This window comes from Alosa alosa, chromosome 6 (genome assembly GCF_017589495.1).
Source record: "Alosa alosa isolate M-15738 ecotype Scorff River chromosome 6, AALO_Geno_1.1, whole genome shotgun sequence".
NCBI lineage: Eukaryota > Metazoa > Chordata > Actinopteri > Clupeiformes > Clupeidae > Alosa > Alosa alosa.
In genome coordinates this window covers 2,278,718-2,305,426 of record NC_063194.1, presented here as the reverse complement: position 1 = coordinate 2,305,426, position 26,709 = coordinate 2,278,718, and the positions used below count along the sequence as shown (strand labels likewise).

General features: G+C 43.6%; 3 protein-coding genes across 8 annotated transcripts in view; 2 read left to right on the top strand and 1 right to left on the bottom strand.

Moving 5' to 3' along the window:
* Positions 1-7,880, bottom strand: part of dnm2a (dynamin 2a) — a 34,661-nt gene extending 26,781 nt beyond the window's left edge. For 2 of the 6 annotated variants that reach the window (XM_048246907.1, XM_048246909.1), the window contains exon 1: positions 7,419-7,880. In XM_048246907.1, the coding sequence (XP_048102864.1) occupies positions 7,419-7,579 (161 nt within the window). In that variant the 5' untranslated portion in view covers positions 7,580-7,880. The remainder of the gene's footprint in view (positions 1-7,418) is intronic. The other 4 variants (XM_048246906.1, XM_048246910.1, XM_048246905.1 and 1 more) reach the window with 3 other exon arrangements.
* Positions 7,881-8,213: 333 nt separating this feature from the next.
* On the top strand, positions 8,214-11,527 carry qtrt1 (queuine tRNA-ribosyltransferase 1). Its single transcript, XM_048246244.1, has 9 exons — positions 8,214-8,533; positions 8,792-8,860; positions 8,986-9,124; positions 9,220-9,414; positions 9,733-9,871; positions 9,978-10,053; positions 10,162-10,271; positions 10,503-10,587; positions 10,706-11,527. Exons 1-9 carry the CDS (start codon positions 8,231-8,233, stop codon positions 10,856-10,858), a joined length of 1,269 nt encoding a protein of 422 aa, XP_048102201.1. The 5' UTR covers positions 8,214-8,230; the 3' UTR covers positions 10,859-11,527.
* A 983-nt stretch (positions 11,528-12,510) lies between these two features.
* Positions 12,511-26,709, top strand: part of LOC125296445 (potassium channel subfamily T member 2) — a 71,176-nt gene continuing 56,977 nt past the window's right edge. The window contains exon 1 of the mRNA XM_048246360.1: positions 12,511-12,881. Coding sequence (XP_048102317.1) covers positions 12,793-12,881 — 89 coding nt within the window. The 5' untranslated portion in view covers positions 12,511-12,792. The remainder of the gene's footprint in view (positions 12,882-26,709) is intronic.

The following is a 26,709-nucleotide window of genomic DNA, read 5'->3' as shown; positions in this document are numbered from 1 at the left end:
ATTTTGCGGTGGAAAAGTTCCGCCTTTTAAAATCAGGTGTAGCCTAATCCGAATCGTAGTTAAAACCATCAATTAAACAACAGAATCAGTAGGGTACCAGTTTTGTTCCATTGTACCAGGCCTACTGTATGTCAAAAGCAGGCTCGGATGAAGCTGGGAAGATTAAACACACGGTTTCCACACCGCGGTAATCAACCGTGATAATCATGATATTTGAAATGAAAACGGTAATTGTTATAGTCAACATTTTTATCGCGGTTTACCATTATACCGGTAATCGTTACATCCCTAAATGTGTCACGGGTCAGGCAAGGATAATTCTCTGGGGGTCCACTCCACTCATAGTCTGGCCTTCCCTGCTGGCCCATTGACTGCTGAGTTACTTTCCCCAACCACTTAACCTACATACAGAAGAGCTATTTTCCAGCTGAATTTCACAGAGGAAGAACTGTGTGTGTATGTGGACATATATATATATATATATTAGTGTGTGTGTATTACATAAGTAGGCCTCGCACATCATTGATATTGATTCACAGATGATTGATTTTACCACTAATAAAGCAAGCACTGATTTTTTTTTTTAACTCATTTTTATTAGGCGACTATTCCAAGAGCAGGAATGCTTTCCACAGCTGGTGCTGTGGTGTGTTTCTGTACAAAACTACAAAAAAACGCTCGTCTCATTTGAGTGAGTAACAAACGTTACCCAAACACTACTAATCGGTCTTTGTTCTCATGTAGACCACAACTATGAGAAGCCCAGACGCCGCCCATCCAGTGGAGTGAGTCAGAGTGTCTACCCTGAGCAGACCCTGCTCTTGCACAGGACAGGACAGGACAGGACAGGCAGGTCCTAGCCAGACTCCAGAGGGATCACACAGCCTCACGGCACGAAGCTAGGGTACGCTCTACATCTGATGTCAATCAAAGGCTCTCCTTACACCCCGACACACACACACACAATCCAAACACCCTGATAGACTTGTCATGTACATGTGTACACACACACACACTATAAACCTTTCCTGTACACACGTACACACGCACACACACGCCTTTCCTGTGTATATACACACACACAGACATTTTCTGTACACACGCACACGCACACACAGGAGATGGATGGATGCTTGCACAAAATGACACAATTCAGAAGGGCATAAGCTTGACCCAGATCATATCAGACCAGAACCACCACTGGCTTGAGCTCCTCTGGCCCGCATACAGCAGCCTGTTCTGGGGTTGTCAGGAGGGTGAAGAGGGTGGGGAGAGGGGATGGTTCTACTGGGGTACACCTGGACATGCACTGACCCAGCGATGAAGGCTGAGGCCTGCCGCAAGAGGCAGTGCAAACAAAACCCGACACCAGTAGTGTCTCCTCAGATCTTTTGACTTCAACAGACAGAGTCCGTCAGAGAGGAAATAGGAAGTCTCTTAGTAACCGCTGGGGAGAGTTGTTATGTGATAATCCATAATGGCCTTCAGAGATTTTTATGGGCCACTTTTATGGAGCACATATATATACACAAAGCGCATATGAACTCATAAATAACAGTGGAAAGGAAGGGAGGAAAGAACAAGAGAACAAACAAAAGAAAGAAGCGCCCATTACTCAGCTGACTCTATGAACAGCGTTTGACTTGTTACACATTAACCTGTGGGCAGAGTCTGAGAGTAGCCAAGTGGACGCTGGCCTAGGCGTGGACCAAGCGGTGCAGGTGAAGGGGCAGAGGGCCTGGCCGAGGAAAGGACACCAAGGACGCACAGCACAGAGGAGATGACATAGACATCATTTCCCGGAACTGATAACAATAAGAACCAACTGCCGAAACTGTAAACAGCCCATGACTTCATGACAACATAATTACAACAGTAGCACAACAACACTATCCATGTTTGTGCAATAGCTGTTTCTCAAAACCAGCCAATGAGAAACTGGCTTTTTGCTAGCACCACGGTTCAAGCGGAAGGAGGCTAGACAAAGCTAAATGGTGGAGGCTGACGACAAAAGCTGGTCACCGAGACAGAGGAAGCTTTGAGGCATGATGGAAATGGGATACAATCTTCCCGCAAAGCATCCATGCCACAGTCACTGAAGCCTCCCCATCCAACACTTCAATAGTTCCCAATAGCTCACTGACATCAGGATCAAATGAACCTGTTAGCTTTCTGGAGTGAGATCAGAAAGAATCAGAGATGCACTTGTTCAGTAAAAAAGTCATAGACACAAGCAATGACTACAGTAATTTCCTGTCTATTAGATACATCTAAAGTGTTTCATGCCAATGAAAACACAACAAAACTGTGTATTGACCACATCTGCTTAATAACCGCAGTTTATTAAACTTTACTTTATTATGTCACTAAAAAACTACATTACTATGTGGCTACAAGTGTCGGTGGCATGTATGAAACCACTCGGAGGTGGGTGGAGTGCCCACAAGGTGCCCAAAAGACCAATGATCGTACTTCTCATACTTAATCCAAAACCTTAAACCCTTGGTTAACAGGCGGGATATTACAGTGAGTGCATGTAGGCAGTAAACAGCCAGATAAAGCCGAAATTACTCACTCCTCATAAAGCAGATCACTGTGAAACAATATAACCATAGAGGATGCTGAGAAATTAGCATATCTAGAGTGTGAGATTGAACAGGACTTGACCATACAGATTGTCTTACAGTTTCCCGGAGAGGAAGGGGCAGGTGGGCCGATGTCCATTATTAATGTCTTGTAAATGATGGAGGAGGCAGAGCAGATTGTGTGATCATGTATTATGCAGTGGAAAAGACCAGCAGTCTGGGACACACACACACACAATCACACACACAGACGCATGCACAGACGCACGCACGCACGCACGCGCACACAGGTATTGAAAAGCCTCAATTGATCTCACAGTGGTCAATAGTGGACCTAATTTGCTAACACCACACAAAAAGTTTCCATTTTGATTACAGGGTGGGAATCAAGTGCTTCTGGTTAGTGCATCTCTGACACCGGTCTGCCATGTTGCCGTTCTCCTTTCATCTCTACGCTCCACATGAAAGGGGAACGTGGTGGGGGCTTTGTTAAAGTAAGTCAGCTTTGATGTGGGACTGCTGAAACGTTTAGTGGCTTGGTGGTTGATGGTTGGCACAATGCAACAGATGAAATGCTAGTTCTCCCCCGGCCCGTAAAAGAACACAGTGCAAAAAGAGGTGGCAGCAGGTTCCTCAAAAGTTGCCTGCAGATAGAGGAAGCAGAACAAGGCCCGCAACAGCTAGAACAAAATAAAGAAGTGATAACTCCACCACTGATGGTTACAGATGATGTGGTGAGGCCCCTGTCACACAGCTTAGCTAAGTCAGTGTCTCACTCCTTACTCCACTCCTTATTTACATTTATTAATTTAGCACACGCTTTTATCCAAAGCGACTTACAGAAGGAGAATAGCATTCAAGCTACAGCACAGAGCAGACCATAGCTAGGAATTACTACTGCATCAGTCAAAACTAGTACTAGAGGATAAGATGCCGACATTATCAGTGGTGCTAGTTAAAGAGTGGTAGGAGGAGAAGGTGTTAGAAGGAGGAAGAGGAGGAGGGAAGAGAGGGAAGTGCATGGTAAGTCCACGTTAGGTGTGTTAAGTTGTTAGAAGTGTTAAGAGAGGAGGTCTTCTTGGAAGGCAAAGAGGGTTTCTGAGTATGTGGTTGAGTGGCTAACTTTGGTAAATTCACTTAAAGTAAATAGTAAATCTCCTAATAGAAGGAACCTATTTCATTCTCCATGCAAAACGAAGCCATGAGGCTCTTCTAGATGGACGTTTACCATTTGCTTTCAGTGAACTCACCTTGGTTAGCCTCTCAACCACATACTCAGAAACCCCCATCAAACACCATTAAATTCTATTACCCTAAACCACGCAGAACACCACTTGATGACGAAATGACCTCGAATTGAGACCAATGCAATTGGAGGCCATTAGTGCTGACTGTTCTAGAAGGGCCTGATGGCAGAGATGACTCCGGAACCATGCTAGAAGCACATTCTAATGACATTAAATGTGCCCCCCCCTGCCATTGCGCAAACATGAAATGGGGTAACTTTTTGTTCTTTAGAGTGCGGCTTTTTGAACACAGGCGTAGGACAATGAAAGGACACGGAGAGGGCTCTAGAGGGGAAAAAACAATACAAACAGGCCATTGTTTATCTGGCCATTTTGTTCATGATTAAATAAAGATTGCTAATCAACGTTTTAGTGGTGACTCTGTATGGGTTAGTTTAGAGCAGGGTGTGAGCTATCGCTATTTCTCTCCCTCCTTCTCTTACTTGCTTACTCACACTCTCCACCTCTCTGTCCCTTTCACTTTCTCACTCTTTCTCTCACTCACACACACACATACACACATGCATAGTGGCCACACCCATTTGGGGTACAGATGCAATGCCTTGTTGCTGAGTCACGATTCTATTAGATTAAACCCTGAGACATGTGCTTTGCAGTATCAGGACAACCTCTCTTTTTACAGCTCCAGAGAATAACAGCCACCCAGTGTAAACTTAATCACACCCTGAGCACAGCGCTCCACATCAGGCAAACTCAATCAATCCACTGCACATAAATAACTATGCAGCACATAAGTGTTTTGTGAGCGTGGGCGACCGCCTGGCCGAGAATGCCCTCACTAGCAACAGCAAACCCACTTACTTTTGACAAAAGAAAGCGGTCAAGAAAAGCCTCTCTTTTAAGAAAAGGAAACATTCCCTTTCACTTGGCTGTTTAAATATTTAACATGAAATCCGTAGCTGCCATTGTGAGATGACATCACACTGGGTTTAAATAAGACTCAGAGAGGAGAGAGAGAGGAAAAGAACTGGGACAAAAACAGGTGCTGCCAGTTTTTCCTGCTTCTTTGAAAGGTCTCCTATCAGCGGTCACACCACCCGACTGTGGGGAGGAGTGCTGAGAGTCTAGGGAACTACGGAACAAGACCCACCCACCCCCACCATCCCACCAATGGGGATGCACCCATAGGGTACATGTGGACTGGTGGAAGATCATTAACCTGAGAAAAGAATCATCACATTGAGTGAAAACAATTCCAGGCATTCTATTTCGACTTTGTGATGAAAAACATCAGCTGAGGTGTGAGAGACTTCACATTTACAGAGATGAAAGGTGACAAAAGCTGCATCGAGCCATTGACACAATCTTTCATAGCAATTGACAACAAACCTCCAGATAGTGTATACTTCCGTGGCCTACACTGGCACTTTTACAGTATATTACACTTTTACAGACAGAAAGTAGTCTATAGTGGCTGAGACCAAGATCTTGCAAAAACGCAGACAGTCTGCTTTGAGTGACCTCAGTCCTGCTATGCTTCGAGTGAGGTCAGCCTTTCAGCCTTTCCTTCATGTCGCCCCATACAACTAGGCTATGTACTGGACTGGCATGAGGGAGGACTTTGCACTTTACATGCAAGCTTATATGTGAGTGTGTTGACAATGGATTTCTGTGTTCCTGTGCCTAAATGGGAACCATAAAAAGAACAAGGACAGGGAGGTGAGGGGAAGGGAAGGGGTGGATGGTGGAAAATGCTACACTCCTGATTTGTTGTTTTTCTGAATTGGTAAACCTAGATGATAGGCTAAAGTGTCACCTTCTCCAATCTCAGCAGCAATCTTATTTGATTGACATAAGGGGAAACCCACGAGAAACAAACACTATATGACATCTGACAGTTGGCAGATTTTCATGCAAAATATCTATTGATTCCCTATGTTTTTTGTACAACCTGTATTAATGCACTGCATACATTTCCAATGATCTGTAAAAGGCACAACTGTATTAAATTACACTAAATAAATAAGCTACTAATAAGGATGTAACATCTACAGAGGCAAATTAGTAATCACCCAGCTACATGTAATTGTTCCAAAAGCATTGCATCATTGATATTGTTCTAACTAACTTACATTTTAATATTGGACAAACATGTCAAACCTCTCCATTCACAACTGTCATATAGAATAAACACTACCTACTTGCTGGCCATAACATTTCATCGTGCACATTTTGAAAGACAAAGTGACAAAGGTGTCAACAGGTTTTAAACACGTTCACAATTTTCAAAGGATGATATTCAAACTAACAAGCCCTACATGAGACTAAACATTAAAGCTGTAAATTACAGTGAACTGTAAAATAAAACGACGATTTGGACACACTGCATTATTCGCAAATAAAAACTACTGGAGAGGAAAAGAAATGTTCGCAGGAAGTCTGATCTGCAGAAGTGCCTAGAGGCAACAATATGTTGCAGCCTTCCTCTTGCAGGCTCTCCTGCAGTCCTCCTCTTTCAGCTTTTCATTCCCTTTCAAAATCAGGACACAGGGAAGACGACCCAAGGCTGCTGGCTCATCTAGGCGTGTCTGCAGATTATAAATAGTCTAAGCGGCCCCACACCTAAGTTTACCTGCGCGCTTAGTGTAGGCCCTACCATCAAAATATCAGCTGACCCGGGAGTGGTTTGCTATAGGTGCATAAACACAATCGAATAACAATCCAGTTCACGTTAAATGTAACCCAGTTACGGTTGTATGAGGTGTAATGAAAAAAAAAAAATAGATTCAAACATTAAAAAAAATATATATATTTCATATGATACAATGTAAACGCTTCAACTGAATTGCACTTCCAATGCAGGAAGTGCTTCCACTGGTTACACAAGTGTCATTCGAAACTCACATACAGCCCTGCAGCCGGTTGCACCAGTTGAACATAATGGTTATTTCCAAAGGTCTGTTGCAACAATGCTGTGACAGGTGGTAGACAACTATATTGACAAATAAAACCTGCAACATCATGCATATGATGACGGGTTGGCCACAAACAGAAGTTACATTAGGTACTCTGCAAAGACAGCCGACTCTTGTAGCAAGTGGCGAGAGTCGTCTCGATCTCCGCTGTCATTCTCCAACCATCACATAAGGTCTGCACGGCTGCGTTTCTATTTTCGTCTTTTCCCAAAAAAAAGTTTGACGAGCCTTAAAATGCAACGTTACAAAACATAGCCTTGTGTTTTCTATGTTTCTTTTACTAAATATATAAATAAACCAGACATTGTTCAGAACAGAAGTTGCCTGCCAAACAAATTTCACATTCTCTCTACATCTGGGTTGTCTCTAACAGACCTTCCATTTCAATGAGTCTGGGCGACCACATCAGCAGATTCAATGTGCGATAAAACCTCACTAGTTCCTTGATACAATTATGAAAGCCCACGAAAACGAAATAACTACTCCGATGGACTCTGACTAAAATCACAAATTTGGTTTGTATAAAACTGCAAATAACTAGTTACCTAGCAGGCTAGCATTAGCTGGCTACGGACGTTAGCTTCCTAGATAGCAAGCTACAGTCTACTAACCTTCCAACGAAGTTTTCCAAAACAGAGCTTTTTCCAGCGCTTTGTCCACCGACCACGGCTATCTGGGGCAAGTCCAAGTTACAGCTCTGTCCAATTGAACTGAAAGCATCCTGAAGTTGATTGATCAGGGGGATCAATTCCTCCATCCCCCGGTTCCCCATGGTTTCACTACGTTAGATTCGTTCGGTTTCCGCAAAGCTAGCAAGCCTGTTAGCACACTACAGAGGTGCTCGGGTTACTCTAGGTGTTCAGTTATAATTTTAACGTAACCCTGTCCTCAAAAGGCAATTGAGCAATTGCATACCATATCGCATACAATTACATAAAACTATTTGTGAACTACAATACGTTACCGTTAAAATCTAGCTAACAAAATAACTTATTTTGAGAGCTCAATTTGTCATCGAACTCAGACATCAACACAGACCGTCTGGCCCGGGTCCCCAATGCTAAGGTGTCTAGATATCTGCCTGAATGGGAGGGAGACGTGAGAGCGTTTTTCTCATGTCTGATTGTCTGGGTGAGATAGCCCAGAGTAGCCCAAGAGGAATCTAAAAACGTCTTGGGAAATTAAAATGTACACAAATGATGAAATGAAATGCCTTTGATTTCGGGGGAAAGTTGTCATTATAATTTATGGGATGTTTTTAAGTAGGCCTACCCTTCTTAGTATGATTAACTGTTCATTCGGATAACTTTTTAAAGCAAACACTGGCTGATTGTTTTTTTTTTAGTTCTGGGGCCAAAAAAAAAAATCCGTACTTTGTAATTTCCTGTTATACGGCTCACGTGGACGTCATACACCATCCAAAATGGCAGCGCCCAGTAGATCAGATGAACCATTTGGAACTGAAGGCGTTAATACAATTGAAGCAAACGAAATGTGTTCGAAGAAGGCTACGGCGTTGGCACCTCTTGCTCTGCAAATCGTAGCTGAATGTCCCGTGACCAAAGCCAGAGTCTGCGATCTCGCTTTGCCACACTGTATAGTGAATACACCGGTGTTCATGCCTGTTGGCACTCAAGGAACACTCAAGGGAATCACTGTGGATCAACTAGAGGACCTTAACTGTCAAATATGCCTCGGCAATACGTATCATTTGGGTACAAGACCGGTATGTATTTATTGCACGGTTAACCACGTAGGCTACTATTTTCTTAAAGTCCCTGTACATCTTCTGTTTAGTTTGAAAAGTGGGCTACTTTGTCATAATTGCACAAATTATATGGTGGCATCACAAGAACAACTCTTGCACTCTAGGGAACTGAAACGAAATAGAAAATACAGATGATATAACAGATGTGTAGCCTAATGGATGCATCATGCATTGAATCTTTGCATGTTTTTATTAAACATGTTGTGTTATTTACAGGGTCCTCGATTATTTGATAAGGCAAATGGCCTTCATGGTTTCATGAACTGGAAAAGAAATCTTTTGACGGTGAGTTTAATGAATTGTTTATTTAAAGTTGCACTGTTCTGGCAGAAAACTATATTACCAATGGTATGCAGAACCCTTAATGTCCATAATTATATTTCATGCCACGTAACCTTAATTGGAAGTAGGACAGTGGGGGTTTTCAAATGGTGTCTCTGGTTGAGCTGTCGGAAGTCACAGAAGAGGGAGTGAAGTTTCGGTCCCCATATGATGGCAAGGAAATCCTTCTCACTCCGGAGGAGTCAATCGCCATACAGAACAGTCTTGGTGTGTTCCTCTGTCCTTTCAAAAATGCTACGTTGTCTCATCATTTTATGATACAATGTTTTCCATTGCTCAGTGAATCCAATGTGTTTTATCAGGGTCTGACATAATGATGCAGCTGGATGATGTGGTCAGCAGCACTGTTACAGGGCCTCGAGTGGAGGAGGCCATGCATCGGTCGATTCGCTGGCTGGACCGCTGCATAGTGGCCAACAAGAACCCTGATCGGCAAAATCTATTTGCCATCATACAGGGCGGTCTTAATCCCCAGTTACGCAAAGCATGCTTAGAGGGTGAGATACAACATGCCTTTCAATACTTTAGCATCATTCTGTGTTATTCATGCAAGTGAGCTAGGTTTTATTTTTATTGTTGTAATTATGGATTAAATTAGTTGAATGAAGTCCTCCTTGTTTAACTGAGATACCAGCGTGGGCTATTTCCACTACAATCCTTTGGCTGCACTGGTAGAGTACAGTGCCAACATGAAGATCATTCAGTACTGTGTTAAAAACTGGCTTCAGTACCAGTACTGACCAAAAATTAATATCGTACTGCATTGAATTTGGTGTTTTAAACAATGAATCTAAATATGAATGTGTTTCTGACAGAGATGACAAAACGAGACGTCCCTGGTTTCGCCATCGGGGGCTTGAGTGGCGGAGAGGAAAAGGACGATTTCTGGAAAATGGTGACCCTCAGCACAGACCACTTGCCCCGCTGTAAACCCCGTTACCTGATGGGTGTCGGGTATGTCCCACTTCTGCTCTCCATTTTTTTTCTCTTCAAGTATTAGTAGGTTTTGTTGTTTGTCTTCTTTTCCCGTGTTAGTCATGTGTGCTTGGTGTGTTGACAGATATGCAGTGGACCTGGTGGTGTGTGTGGCTCTTGGGTGTGACATGTTCGACTGCGTCTTCCCCACTCGCACAGCGGTAAACATCAGACTGAACACAGATTTCATCACATGTTATTCCTCTGATTAATATGATGTGGGGATGACTACATCTATTTTGATGCATTTTGTACTCTGTGGTATGTAGAGGTTTGGCTCAGCGTTGGTTCCCTGGGGATCTCTGCAGCTAAAAACGAAGCAGTTTGCTAAAGACCTCCAGCCCATAGATCCAGACTGCAATTGCCCCACCTGTAGGAGGTATAGTGATTTGTTTGAATTTATGATGTCCTGTCGTCATGTTTCCACTGATATTGTAATATTAGCCACAAAGAATTTGACGATGGAGTCAAACTGAGTTATTTTAGTTTGGCGACAGACATGAACTCTAAGCCTGGAATGAGTAGTTTAACACACACATAATTTGTGCCGAAGTATTAATGGAGTGATCTACTTGGTCAAGTCTGTAAAATTGTTTTGTGTTTAAACCAGACACACGCGGGCCTACCTTCATGCCCTGCTCAAATGTGATACAGCAGGAATGCACCATATAACTGTCCACAACATTTCTTACCAGGTATGTTTCTCCTGATTAAAAACATGTCATGCAGCATTTGTACATAACGTCTGTAAGTAAATGTGCTATATCGTACACGTGTGTGTGATGGTAATGTAATTTCCTTGTCTTTCTCCAGCTTACCCTGATGCGATCAATTCGTCAGAGTATTATTGAGAGCAGGTTCCCTGAGTTTGTCAAGTCCTTCATGAAGAGAATGTTCCCTACGCCAGACCAGTACCCCAGGTGGGCTGTGGAGGCGCTTGCTTCAGTAAACATCGCCCTGGACTAACCTTTGCAGGCTGCCCAGCAGCTGTTGTCTTGTAGTGACACTGAAGAAAAATGGACCTCCTTTTTTATCGCTCAGGACTCACTTTTGTTTAAAGCAACAATTCCAAACATGTCTCATTTTTACCCACTTTGTTTTTACTTTTCCTTCTTTTTACAGTTTTTATTTAATTTTCATCTCCTCAGTTTTTTTTTATGGTACAATTTTTTTATTAAAGACATATTTCCTGGGATAGAATTTAATCAACATCATGCTCAAATATTAACGGGACAAAAAAATGAATTAAGGAATTCTCAAACAAAGAATTTTCTATTTTATATTCAGCAAATAAAACCTTTAATGTCCATTTAGAATTATTTTTATTTTTGTGTTCGGTTACAGATGTCAAAAAATGAACTGCAATTTTTCAGGACCACATTATTCATGACCATCATCATTGTGGATGCAGCTTAAACAAAAGTAAATAGGCTTGTACCACTCAGAGATTTTCTGGTCTTAGACTAGGTGGTTCATATGGTCAGGTCTGTGTAGGGCCAAACCTTCTGCTGAAACTATTCTTCAGTCTGAGTCTTCAAAGTGTTTCAGCACTGCAGTGCTTCAAGGTTGTATAGTTTCTATAAAAGATACTGTTTTATTAACATGCACTGTAAACAATAGACATCAATGTTGTCACTTAGTTTCATGTTCTTTCTGAACTTGATTGTACTATAACATTAAGCTTATTGTAGCTGTGTTCAAAGTTTGTTATTGTTTTCAGCGCACTTCGTTTTGTTTGCTGTTTGTCAGCAAGCTTATGAAACAATTTATCAACAAGATTATGATTATGAAACATGAAAATTAGGAAAAATTCGTCCACCAAATTTCCCCCTAAAGTTTTCCACAAGGGGGCAGATTACGCAAGCTTTTCTCAGGAAGTGTGCACACCCCGAAACAAAGTTTTGTCGGTGCAATAGTCATTCACAAAACTATAAAAGCTGTTTTTAATTGCATTCTAAGAAGATAAATGAGAGCAACAAGTCAATGGCTTTAGCAGGCAGGCATTTGCGCCTCACATTTGCAATGAAGCACTTCCACTCTAGCCCGTAGGCTACTCAAATGCATGATTTAGGCCAATATATTAACCTAATATATTTGGAAGCTACCAGCTATTTAAACTGGATTAAAATGGCAACTGTCGACTGTTTCTGTGTATTGCGTTGCGTTAATTACATGATGGTGACTGAAGGAGCACTCATTACATTTGATCTGTCTGTAATCATCACAGATGCACTTTTTACGTCATCCACACAGCTGGGAGGAGAGCGCAGTTGTCTGAAAATAAGTGTGAATGTCTGGTATTTACCGTATAGCTTGATCCACAAAGTCAGGGAAAGCGCGCTGCTTCTACACCTTATCAAATAGCTATAGCCCTTGCGTAAAAAGGACCACGGCGTTAAAAGCAAATTTCTAACCCTCCTGAAATTAATTAATTAATTAATTAAAATCTGTATTATATTGACTAATAAGCGTGTAGGTTAACTGTGTACGCACGTAACTGCATATATTTAGGCTAGTGTGCCAATTTATGCATTCCAGTGCCGTGATTTTGAATGTGGCTCCTAGTCATATTTCACAGGAACCACTCGGATCAAGGAACGGAACGAGTGATTGTTTAGGGTAATGGTTTTCCTGTCAGTGATGGTTTAGAAGGCAGTTTGAGCTGGAGGAGGCAACCAGTTGCGCACCCGCTGCGCCTGCCACGGCAAATCCACTACACGTTGGTGCAGTGATTTGTTTTTTTTGTGCTTTTCAGTGACGCCCAAATATACTAGCTTCGCATCAAAGATATGTATTTTATATCTAAATAAAGCAGATAACAATTGATAGCTTGCCACCAAGAGGACGGCACCTTCAATTTCCATTCCAGTTTCGTAAAATCGCATCCTTTGGTGAGGAGTATGGTGGAGCTCGAAAAAGAGGTTCTGCCGCTACCTCCACGGTACCGGTTCCGAGACCTGTTGCTGGGAGACTGGCAAGCGGACGACAGGTAAGATATCCCAAGAACTTAGTCTTTTCAGAAAAATGCTGATGATATGGTAGTTGTTCCTTCGATGCCACATCAGTGTTCTTTACACAAGAACTCGCTTTAATGGGGGGGAAATGCAACTATGGCAACAGAAATGTTAGTGAGTGTGATGTTATGCAATTTGTTGTGAGCTGTTTAATGGCGCGTCCGTAGACAACTGTTGAATCTTTTAGTCAGCATCTAGCAACAGGTAGCCTAGGCTATTGGAAATGAGCACACAGGGTGGTGGTTGGTAGTGCTAGCCTAGGCTAGTACATGTCTCAACTGATTGATGGAGACAAAATCCGGGTGAGAGTGTGTACTGTTTACCAGAAACAGTATTGAACTACAATGCAAAGCCAATAGGTTTTATATCACTTATCACTAAGCTTATGTCAAATGAGTCTTGCATGTTAGTGGGGTAATATTAAGTTAACACAAGCAAGACCACTGTCCAACATGCAAAAGCTGAAGATTCTACATTCTTGACCAACTGCCAATTGACATTATGTAAATGTACCAATATGAAATGTGGTTGGTTACAGTTTGGTGTCACAGTGAAAATTGTGTTATTATATTCTCATTTAGTTTTTGATTATTCACCTGGTGATTTTCAATTGAGGCAGGTATTCCATTATTGAAGCTAATGGAAAACCCAGTCAGGTTGCTAGGTGAGGAGTTAGAGTAAAAACACTTTAATACTTAACAAAGATAAGAATATGCTTTGACCACCGCCTCTGGTGCTTGTGAGTCGGTGTGAAAGAAAGAAAGGATAAACAACAGAACAGAATAGGTGAAAGCTGATGGAGGTAAAATGTGTGTGTGTGTGTGTGTGTGTGTGTGTGTGTGTGTGTGTGTGTGTGTGAGAGAGTCAGAGAGAAAGAGAGACAGAGAGAAGTATGGCTCAATAGCACCATTGGTGTAATGGTTGCTTGAAACAGCTTCGATTCTGACATTTCTCTGGAATTCCCTCTTTGGTACTGTATCTGAGCCGTACATCTGAGGTGTGATATTGTTTGCCTGACAGAGCCAATGCCCCCATAGAATGTAATTGTGCTCAAGTGAAGTGTGTCATGTCATATAGATCAGAAACCGGTTAGATCACAGTAGCCTGGGCACTGATGTCTCGGTCTGGTGTATAGGTGTGTGGGTGTGCGCATATAGGTGTGTGGGTGTTACACATTCTACTCACTATTATCTAAGAGAGAGAGAGAGAGAGAGAGAGAGAGAGAGAGAGAGAGAGAGGATCCCCTCTAAATTATGGTTGGCTGCACCCTCAGAGAGAGTGGCCAGTTTGGCTTGGCTCTGGCTGCAGTCGTGTATATTCTCCCCCAACGCGTGCTTGAACAGCAGTGGAGCATCTTGCCCCATCCTCAGCAGAAGGGACTGAAGCAGAGCTGGAGAGTGTATATCTACCCCATAGGCTTATGGTTGTACAGTCACTTTAGAAGCATCTAAAATTAATGTAAATGTAAATACAGCATTATCCCCCAACCCATGTGGACTGGTGAGGGAGGGGGAGGGGGGATCGTGTCCCCCCTGTTAGTAGTGCATGTAGTGTTTACATGTTTACATTGTCCCTGGGGAGGGCAGCGTGACAGCTAGCTAACTGCTAATCTAGGGCTTTGAGCCACATGAGTCCCAGTCCCTGACCGCTCACCAGGTGCGCGCGGGGCCCAGAGAGGGCACGCTGAGTGACAGAGAGGGGGCGTGAAGGGTGGGGTCTCCTGCCAGCGATTTGTCAGGAGGGCCACGCTAACGGTCCCTGCAGTGCCCCGAGGTATTAGCAGATGTGAGATGGACTGCCACAGCAAAGGGAGTGGGGCTGATTAATCGTGACAGACAGGTTAATTCAGTGGCCGAAGCCTCCCGAGGTGGAGAGGGGTTGGTGGGGACTGGATGTGGGGGTCGGGGGTTGTGGGGTGTGGAGAGGGTGTGTGTGTGTGTGTGTGTGTGTGTGTGTGTTGGGGGGGCAGCTTGTCCGGCACGTCTGCCTTGTTCTCAGCTCCATTAATCTCAGCTTCAGAGACGGTGGTGCAATCCTACACATGCCACAACTCACCCACACATACGCACACACACACACACACACACACACACACACACACACACACACACACACACACACAGACACAGACACAGATAGAGAGAGAGAGAGAGAGAGAGCCAGCCATCATTGCACAGTGACATCCAGCACACTCAGACTCCTCCTGCTGACCTCTCCCTTTCTGTACCTCCTGCCTCTCTGCTTCTTTTCCTCCTTTTCCTCATCCTTTTCTTTTCACTCTTTATCTCTTCCTCTTTTACCTCTCTCTTTTACGTCTCACTCACTCTCTGGGGTTTTTCTCTAGTGACTGCTGAAGGGCCTCTCCACAATGAACACATCAGACGTGTTTCCACCCCCTCAACAGCCTTAAGAGCTCTCCCTACCCTCAACACCAACTAACAACCCCCCCGGATGAAACAAACAAAGCTCTGTCCATCATTTCATTACTTCTTGCCATGTTTCACCAGAGCCCGGTCGTTACTTCCGCCCACCTCGCAGGTTAAAGACACTTCCTGGAGCTTAAATGGACATCAACCTCACAATCAGATTCAGGACAGAGGACTCTGTAGGGACATGGGTGTGATGGGGGCTGTTTAACCGCCTCTCATCCCTGTGAGCGACCTCTCTTTGGAGCCGTTTGCCAGCTGCACTCACCACACTCTTTCAGCCCAATTGCTGGTTTAAATACCAGATGCGCCCAACAACTATGAGCCGGCATAAATCCCACAGCAATCACATGTGTACATTATGCAGGTAGCGTTCAGGCATACAGCCCAGAAAAGCCAGGCAAATGAGCATGGCTCAATTGTGTGCACCACTGCGTTTGTATTTATGTGCTCGCTACACACACACACACACACACACACACACACACACACACACAGATTAAGAGTGTTTTGCGAGCAGGCAGCACAGTTTGAGGATCACACATAATTTCTCTCGGCTGAACTTGACTCCTGGCCTGTTGAGGGGGCTCTTGAGGGGGCGAGGGATCTATTATGAGCTCCGTCCCACTTAATCTCCACATCAAGTGTTGTTCAGTCCAGATGAATGCTAAATGGGTTGATGACAGGCTACCACTTGTGGCTACTGTCGGACAAAAGAGTGTTATGTTTAGGAAAGGAACAGATAACTGATAGAAGCAAACAAACAAAGTAAATAAATAATTGTATAAATGAATTATTTATTTAAAATAGTTTATATAGTATATTACACACATATACATATATATATATAAATATATATATATATATATTACACACAGTATGGTGTAGTAACTAATATTTCATTGAATTACTAATAGATATCTGGTAAGCAAATACAGTAATTTTCTGTGTATTAGCCGCCTTGTGTATAAACCACAGGACAGTGTTTTATGCTAGTTAAAAAAACAAAACCATATTACCGTTTTTCTCGATCGTTTTGATACCTGTGTCAACTCTGACATCACATTCTCAAAACAGTTAACACCCGTGTCTGAACAAAAGCCTTCTGGACAAAATGACACATTTTGCTTGCAAAAGGCTGTTACTCTCTCAAAACACTTAAAACATGCAGCAAAAGCAAATCTTGCCTTCAAACACTACAACTTGTTGCCAATTCAAAAACACTCTTTAATCAATCATTAAACACTTGACAACAAAATGCAAAATCTAGTTCTCAAAATGAGCATTTTTGCTATGTCTGTTCCATTACTTAGTAATTTTTCTGGTATTAGAAAAAAACTGAAAAGACAAAATGTACTGAATACTGTAAAAAAAGAATTTATTAATTCCTCCCAAGATGTAACTGTCATTGACATGTAAGACATACAGCAAGCACCTAGCAAGATACTGTACATTTCATTGAACTACAACTTTCATCGAAATAAACCTACAGTAAACACCTTTTGTACTGTTTTCTCCACCAAATAGGCAATACAGTACTTTGTCTAAATGTGCATTAGATCAATACTTGCAAATAGCAACACAAAACAGACATCTCTTATGTATAATGAATGATTGCTGATTGAAAAATTGAGCAAAGGAGTTTCACACAGGTGTATCAGAGATTTAGACTTATGCAAGGAATCTATACCACCTGTGAAAATATGTTTTCCTTTTGTTTAGCATGGGAAAACCAATAGAGTTTGGGGCTTTTGAATGACACCTGTGCTAACTGTTTTGCAAAAGGGTGTAAGAAATGTGTGAACCCAATGAAAATGTGTGAACACATTCGCAAGAGATGACTTCTGCTGTGCAAAGAAAGTAGTCATGAAGACCAAGTGGGTTCCAGTTTACTTAAGCAGGTAAAAACAATCGAGAAAAACTGTAATACCATATTAACTTCCCTCGTGTACTTTATGGCTGAAGACATTTTGCAAAATCAATGTATAAACCTTGGCTAATAGTTGGAAAATTATGATACTTATTCAGTATAGAAACACTTTGTATGCATTCATTACATCTGGCTAGACTACTGGGATCACATTACTCCCATCCTCCAGCAGTTGCATTGGCTTCCTGTCCACTACCGCATTCATTATAAAATCCTTCTCCTCGTTTATAATCTGGCCCCATCCTATCAGACCTCCTCGCCCCGTACCTGCAAATACCGCACCCTTCGCTCTACAGATACATGTCTTCTAGTAGTCCCCACATCTCGACTTCGCTCCATGGGTGACAGGGCCTTCAGTGTGGTGGCAGGTCCTAAGCTGTGGAATGCCCTGCCGCTTGTGATGCGCCAAAGCACAAGTATATCCACTTTTAGAACTCAGTTAAAAACACATCTTTTTATCTTATTTTCCCTGTTTTTATCAGTCTTTTATCTGTCTTTTTCTCTACATTTGGTTTTCACTTTGTGCTCAGTGTACTACTGTATGCCCTCTGAGTGTGTTTTATGTTTCCTCTGCATCTTGGCATTTTATGTACCTTGTAGCCTGTGTTTGTGTCTTTCCTATGCTTGTTCTCTCATTTTCCCTGCCTGAGTGTACTGTCCACACTGTCAGTGAATCCAACCATGGATGTGATTGCATGCTTTATGTACTTCCTTGCCTATACCTAATTGTACAGTGTCCTTGGGTACCTTGAAAGGCGCTTTTCTAAATTAAATGTATTATTATTATTATTAGTAGTAGTAGTAGTAGTAGTAGTAAAGTCATAGTTGCTCAAGTGGTTTGTTGCTGATGTTAAGCTTTTCAGACCCTCTAAGCTCCCTGGACTTTTGCTTTGACTCACTCTAAATAAGTAGCCCTCTTGGTGAGTTTTAGGGGATAGGGTTACAGCTTTTTAATAACAGTCTTTATCTGTGATTGGTCGTGGGTAGTACATTCAGACCAGCAGTCTAATCGCACACAATATCAGCCTGATAAGATCCCTGAACACTGGCTCTGATTGGAAAGTCTCTGGCTCAAGTCTTAACGCTGCTCTGCCTCCCATCAAACACACACACACACACACACATACTGCCCACACACACAGAGACTCACAAACACTAAACTTACAATCAATTCCACAATCATCTGACCAACGACACAACACAACACAATTATGCCACCGTAGACACACACACCCACATACATCAAAATTATTTCTTCATCCAAACCACAATCAGAACACACCCCCTCACTCACACACACTCACTCACACACTTCACAATCACACCTTCACATTTGCAAGTATTGCCAACAACACACATACACACACACACACACACACTAGTCTCCATATATACCTTTTTAAACTGTTCAAATTGAAATCTGTGTGCGGCAGTAATGCTGTGTTGCTCTCCATGTGAGCTTTGAGCAGAGCTCTGGATTATCATACAAATGAGAGCCTCTAGTCTCTCTTATTCAATGTCACTGCTGAGCTGTCCCTTCTTCTGCGTTTCCACTCTCTTACTTCTTACTCCTCCTCCTCCTCTCTTTCTCTCCTGTCTTGTCATCCCTTCTCCTCCCCTCTCATCTCCTTCCCTTTCCTCTCCTCTCCCCTCTCCTCCCCTCTCCACCTCTCTCTTCTCCTCTCCTCCCCTCCCCTCCTCCTCTCCTCTCCTCCCCTCCCCTTTCCCCCTCTCCTCTCCTCTCCTCCCCTCCCCTCTTCTCCTCTGCCTGGCTACCTGCCCTCCCTGCTTCCCTCTCTCAGGTCCACTGTTAAGACAGTGTGTATGGACCCCCGTTGACCTGTGTGTCACATGTGTGTGTGTGTGTGTGCAGCATACTCAGCTGTTAAGAGAGATCACTGTTGAGTTGTGTGTGTGTGTGTGGTTTGTGTGTGCGTGCATGCGTGTATGCGTGCATGCATGTTTTCATCATCCACAGCAATTTTGTAAGACGTTCTACTATTACAGTAAGAGAGTAGGTATGGATCACTGAGTTGTGTGTGTCTGTGTGTGTGGTGTGTGTGGTTTGTGTGTGCGTGCTTGCATGTGTGCGTATGTGCATGTTTTCATCATCAACAACAATTTTGTAACCCATTCTAAAGAGAACATGTATGGATCACTGAGGTGTGTGTGTGTGTGTGTGTGTGTGTGTGTGTGTGTGTTTGTGGGGGGATGCAGGGCAGCCTCTGGCCATCTGCTGGGCGACACGAGACAGTTTAAGCGCTTATTAGCCACTGCAGACAAAGAGAAGAGGAGGGCGGAACGTCTGAAGTGTACAGGGTAAACAAACAAACAAACAAACAACCGCGTGCAGCAAGTGATTCCACTCCACAAACGACGACCCCACCTATTGAGGGAGTAAACATTTTGATTAGGCTTTAAGCACCGCATTCATTAAAATTAATTGGCTGTCTTTTAATTGCTACTAGCTGCAGCAGTAAACCTTTTGACCCAAAGATGGGAGTCTTGACAAATGCAACGGTGCCCGGGTGTCCCTGGCTTTTAATTTGAAAAAGCGCCAAGCAACAAGCTAATTAATGACTCAGATTTGAGAGGGAGGTTGTAAGGTATGGGCAGACACACTGGGGCCTGGGAACACAAATTAGAATGGAGAGAGAGAGAGAGAGAGAGAGAGATGGCATTTGGGAAGGAAGGGAGAGAGAGAGAGAGAGTGAGAAATGCCATACCGGAAGGAAGGGAGAGAGCGAGAGAGAGAGAGAGAAAAATGGCATTTGGGAAGGAAGGAAGAGAGAGAGAGCAAAATAGCCTGAAGTCAGGATGGGAGGGACAGGGACAGAGGGAGAGAGAAAGGAATAAGGATTGAAGGGGGAAGAGAGGGAGAGCGAAGGCTGAAGAGAGGATGGTAGAGAGAGAGAAGAAGAGAGGGAGAGAAAAGGGAGGACGAGCGAGACAAACCCACCCAGTAGAAACACTACACGCCGTGACAGATAATGACACGCAAAATGCAAATGTGGAAAAGCTTGTGCAAGGCAACGCAGGAGCAGCAGTGCCCAGGAGGCCCACAGGCACACACACACACACACACACACACACTCACACACACACACACACACACACACACACACTCACACACTCAGGGGGGCCACAGAACTCCTGAGTGACAGAGTCGACTCAACCCATAAGGTGTGGATGATTAGTGGCCACCGGAGATGGAGCCCTCAATCACTCACTCTCTCTGTGTGTGCACAGTCTCTGTGTGTGTGTGTGGGTGTGTGGGGGTGTGAGGGCTGGAACAGAGAGGGTTGAAGTTCGTAATCAAGGATCTTTGGCTAGGGTGCCGTCGACGGGCAATCTTCAACTTCATCTCTCCAGGTTGGATCAATAGCTCGGCTTTTTCAGTGGCCGGCCGGCCAAATTATTCACCTTTAATGAGTTTCTGGCTGTGCCTGTCTAAAACAGCGAGGGGCTCACAAAAAGCCACACTGACAGCTGACAGATAGTGCTGTGTGAGTATAGTATAGTATAGTATATACTCTTTTGATCCCGTGAGGGAAATTTGGTCTGTGTGTGTGTGTGTGTGTGTGTCTGTGTTGTGTTCAGCTCTGTGTTTTGCCACCGGTTGGCCAACCTGTGTGAGTGCCTGTGTGTGTGTTAGTGTGTGTGAGTGTTGTGTTCAGCTCTGTGTGTTTGGCCACCTCTGGGTCAACCTGTGTGTGTGTGTGTGTGTGTGTGTGTCTGTGTTGTGTTCAGCTCTGTGTTTGGCCACCTGTAGGTTAACCTGAGTGTGTGTGTGCGTGTGCGTGTGTGTGTGTGTCTGTGTGTGTTAGTGTGTGTGTGTGTGTGTGTGTGTGCGCCACCAGGGGCCTTCTGTGTGTGTGCGTGTGTGTGTGTCTGTGTGTGTGCGTGTGTGCCACCAGGGGCCTTCTGTGTGTGTGTGTGTGTGTGTGTGTGTGTGGATGTGTGTGTGCGCGTGTGTGTGTGCCACCAGGGGCCTTCTGTCTCTCCCTAATCAGATATGCAGTAGGAATCTCATCTGACGCGGAGCAGCCTCGGGGACACTATTAGAGGCCCTGATCATCACATATCCCCTCTCCAAAGGCAATTTTATGACATGCCACATAATAGAATGACATTTATTTTCATTTGACCAAATGTTAGATGTGTGTGTGTGTGTGTGTGTGTGTGTGTGTGTGTGTGTGTGTGTGTGTGTGTGTGTGTGTGTGTGTGTGTGTGTGTGTGTGTCTGTGCGCATGTGTGCGTGTGTGTGTGTGTGTGTGTGTGTGTCTGTGTCTGTGTGTGTGTGTGTGTGTGTGTGTGTGTGTGTGTGTGTGTGTGTGTGTGTGTGTGTGTGTGTGTGTGTCTGTGTGTGTGTGTGTGTGTGTGTGTGTGTGTGTGGTGTGTGTGTGTGTGTATGGGTGTCTATGCCTGTGTGTCGCGCGCGTGTGTGTGCAGGCGTGTGTGTGTGTGTGTGTGTCTGTGTGTGTGTCTGTGTGTGTGTCTGTGTGTGTGTGTGTGTGTGTGTGTGTGTGTGTGTCTGTGCGTGTGTGTGTGTGTGTGCGTGTGTGTGTGTGTCTGTGCGAGTGTGTGTCTGTGCGTGTCTGTGTGTGTCTGTGTGTGTCTGTGAGAGAGAGAAAGACAGAGAGAGTTAAGAGATGCTCTGGGATATTACGCCTGGTGCGCTGTGTGCTGGCAGAGCCTGGTTTTGGGTACACGGCGGCAGCCTTCGCAGATGCAAAGCTGGTGTTTTTGAGCTGCAAGCAGCCAATAGCTAAATGGACATAAAAGCCGGGGCTCGACTGAGGGTCGCTTGGCCCCAATTAGAGCACCGTTTCAAAGATGCAGAACTCCAATTAATGCGCTACTTAAGACCCAGCGGACAAGCAGTCAGTGTGTGGCACAGCCAAATGCAGTCAGTAGAGACCCACTCAGTGGCCAATGCTTGGGCATTTTAAGAAAGAAGGGATAGGAAAGAGAGAGAAGAGAGGAAATGAAAAGGAAGTGTGGTTTGAGCTGAAAGGCTGGACGGTGTGGCGTATGATTCATGGTGCACTTTAATCGGTGACTATGTTCAGCCAGGCCGCTGATAGGCAGAGAGTGAGTAAAAGCCTATTGGTGCCCATTTACTTACAGTCAAGCATGCATGCCTGGCACGGCCGCCGTGAATGATGGCTTTCATTTTGCTGGCCGAGGGTTTTTGAAGTGACTGCGGGGGCAGAGGAAGCCTGGGAGCAACACTCACCTCAGACACGGCGGCTCATCCCTCTGACTGCTGCTAGCTTCATCCAAGAGAGAGAGAGAGAAAGACAGAGAGAGAGAGAGAGGAGAGAGAGAGAGAGAGAGTGAAGGAGAGGGGGACAGAGAATGCATATGAACGATGAGACACAGAGGAAATAGAAACAGGAACGATAGGAGATGATAAAAAGCCAAATGGAGAATAAGAAACAGCATAGGGGACAAGAAGTAATAAAGAAAAAGAGAGAGAGAAAGAAAGAGAGAGAGAGAGAGAGAGAGAGAGAGCAGCGGTTTATTATTACACACTTTGTTAAGTAGAAAAAGATGCAGGAGGCTTCTAACTAGCCCCACCGGACCGACACTGAGCTGCCGAGCCATTTTGGAGCTCTAACGGTGCTCTGGTGTCATGTGTAACTTATGCATTCATTACTTCACCATAGCCTAAGCCTCGTGCTATTAAACAGCCCAGTCTCAGGCCACTGCAAGGGCACCACTGTGGGGCTATAAAAGGATCTGCTGTACTTGAAAAAGATGGAAAAAGTATTTTTTGTGTGCTTGTAGCTCACTGTAAGTCAGTGTTGACAAGGATGGGCACACATCCTTTCTTTCTCTATCTCTCTCTCTCTCTTTTTCATCCTTCATCCATTCTCTGGGAGTATTATGTGTGTGTGTGTGTGTCTGTCTGTGTGCGTGTGTGTTCTCTCTCTCTCTCTCTCTCTTTCATCCCTCATCCATTCTCTCTCTCTTTCTTTCTCTCTCTTACCCCTTGACCATTCTCTCCGTTGTGTGTTGGGACCCAGTGTAACTGGGTCAGGGTCGAGCTGTCTTTTTCTCCCTGGCTGTGGGGTGGAGCTCTAGCCCTTTCTTTGGTGGAGTGCAGCGCCATGGAGGTGTGCAATTTCTTTCTGCCCGTCTTCAACATTGAAATAACTCCTTTCTTCTGATGCCTGTGTATGCGTGGGTGTGTGTTTGGCGCATTGTAGAAGGCAATTGTGTGTGTGTGTGTTTATGCGTGTGTGTATGTGTTTGTGTGTGTGTGTATGTTTCCATTTGGTTCTTCACTTCAGACTTCAATTTTCTTGCTGAATGTGTGAATAATACTGCAGTGGTGTTAAATTCCATCTGAGTGTTCTGAATAAATGAGTCATCCTCTGATGATGGCCTGTCTGAGTTTGAGGACAAGACCAAAAGCTTAAGTGGTCTATCGAGAAATCAATAAAGTGTTCATGGATATGCGTAATATGTGCATTGTGTTTTAAAAATGTGCTTCATGAATGGACATCATCTTTTCATCCAGACCGAGCCTGTTCATGATTTGCCTGGTCTCTCTTTCTCTTTCTCATTCTGTAGTGCCAATCTAAGGCCTTTAAGTGCAATGAAAGCATTTAGAACACATGTGCTTGATCTCACAAAAAAGGTACAAATTAAATTAGGTGCACTTTACAGGATTAGGTCTTGCTTCTTTTTAGAAAACAGAATGACCATTATTCAAGCAACTATAATGTCAGTCCTAGACTATGGTGACATTGTGTATATGCATGTAGCCCCTTCCACTCTGAAATCACTTTATGCAGTTTACCACAGTTCACTATGTTTTATAACTGGAGATGGGTTTAGAACTCATCACTGTAAACTATACCAAAATGTAGGATAGTCTTCCCTCTATGATTGGGCTTTTTCTCCAAAAATCTTAATGTAGCCCCTTGTTTTAGTGTTACCATTTACTTTGAGAAGGTCACCAGGTCCCACTGTCTGAAAAATACTCAAAACTAATACACTTCTAGAGCTATTCTCTTCTGTGGGTATGGTGCTTTGGTGGTTGAAATTTCCACCCCATCCCAAAATGGACCACTTGGTCATCATCATGGATCACTCTTCTCCAAACATGCACAACTCAGCTTAATTATAAGGGCACACCTGGACAAAGAATTTAGCTTTCGCTGGGTTTTTTTTTTTTACCCAGGGAATGGGACATGGTCTGAGACTGGCATAGAAAAAAGAAGCATCAAACCCCAATGATGCCATGTCCATTTCAAGTGTGGGAGTGAGAAGATTATTATACTGGAATGTTTTTCAACCAGTGGCACCTGGTGACAAAGGAAATGGTAACACTAAAATAAAGGTTAGAGGGAACAGATCAGGCAGTTTGCTGAGAGACCTGCCCCAATAGGCGGCATTGGACCATTAAACCACTCAATGGTCCAAAACATACAGCCAAACAAGGCATGAAAGGATTAAAGGTGCCATGTGTAATGTCCGCCAAAAAATCAATTCATACTCCACATTCCATAAAAGATGGGGGCAGTATACCTCCAGAAAGTGAGTTGGTCTACCCTAGAGTAACAACCGAAATGTGTATTGCAGTTTGGCTGGCGGTTATGTTGCCCGTGATACCTCCCATGGTCGAAACTGGTATTATGACACCCGTCGGGCTGTGGCTAGTAATTTAGCATGCTAATTCAGGTTGATATCTCTGCAGCACTATACCTTGTCATTTTTTTAATGACATCATCGCCCTTATTTCTTCTCATTCTTTTGATGTGTGTAGCTCATTTTTTGGACCTTGAACAGAGAACAATATCAGCATTTTAGAATGGCCCAGCCAGACCTACAAGGCCAGAGTGATGGCAATCGTTTCTGCGTCAAAACCTGGATTGCTGCTAAAAAGGTGTGGTCTAGAATCATTGTGGAGACCTGGGGCCTCATGTACAAAGCTTGCGTACGCACAAAAATGCTGCATACGCCATTTCTCACGCTCACGTCCGGATGTACGAAGACTGACTTGAACGTGAGAATGTGCGGTCCTCCACGCAAACTTCATGTCTGGCGTACGCAAATTTCTAATGTGTATCGTCAGTTGGCGACACTTAGAGGCAATGCAGCGCAACAACATTATATGATCGCGAGTCTAGGTCTTTATTTGCACAGTATATTGTGAAACGTGGTTATTAAAAATGATAACACTTCGAAAATATGCCTATGTTTCTAAATTTGGACATGCAACATGCGCAAATTCTACTAAGTTATGCAACAACCTATCTATGATGACAACTGTAGACTTATTAGAGGATAAGAATTAAAAGGGAATGTGAAACATAGCCTACACAGCCCCGATATTTGGTTACGCGATTGTTGATGACTGGTTATCAAACATTTCAGATTCTGAAGAGCTTTCCACAAAACCTGTGATAAATGGGGTCGGCTTCACGCATTTGCCCATGCCTTAACATTTGCCGAGTGTTTTCCCTTCATATCTCCGATAGTTTTCATTTTAAAAGAAATACATATGGGACTGGATCATGCATGTGAATAGAAAGGCTGACTAATAAGTGCGAATATAAGATATTTCCCTGATTGACTGCATGGCTACTTTGACTTTCCTTGAGTAAGCATTTGCATTATTGTCACACTTGTGTGCAAATATAGGGATATGATCCAGAAATCGTAATGTTGTGGCGAGGTGGCCTGGATCAACTGAGTTCATTCCATTCGGGTGCACGATGCGTGGTACTTGGACACGATTTATTTAATGATTTTTTAATAAATGCAGTTATGTTGTCATGGTCCAAATGCATTCAACCCAGTTATGCGAACCCTGTCACCTACTTGCAGACTGACCAATAATTCTGCCACGGTCTCAGCCTAGCCACTGCCACGCTCTGCCACTACTGTTTTTGTTTTGTTATTAATTAATTACAGATGATAAAGACATAAGATTCTTGCCATTTCGTCAGATAAGCACTTCTACCTCGCATTCGCTGGAAATAAACTTTTTTATTCATTTGATTAATTTCAATTATTAAACTTTGCAAATTGCAACAGGTTTGAGTATGAATGGATTCACAGATGAGTTTTCATTGTTATTAATATTGCGGGATAGGCCATTTTGTCTTCGCAGAGGTCTGCGGTCTCGAATGTCCTTCTAGTGAGCATATTAAAATGAGTGTGATTGAGGGAGGAGAGAGGGTGGAGTGTAATGCTCGTGCATGTACGCTTAATTCCACGTTAATTGGGATGTACAAAGAAAAGCTGCGTGGAATGCTGCGTACGCACAGTTTCATACATCAGGATTTTTTTGTGCGTACGCTACTTTTCAGGTTTGCGCGTACGCAATGTTTTAGTATAAAATCCACGCAAGTCTTTGTACATGAGGCCCCTGGAGAGGTTTGGTAGGTATAATAACCATTTTGAGAGCTGTGAATGCAAATAAAGATG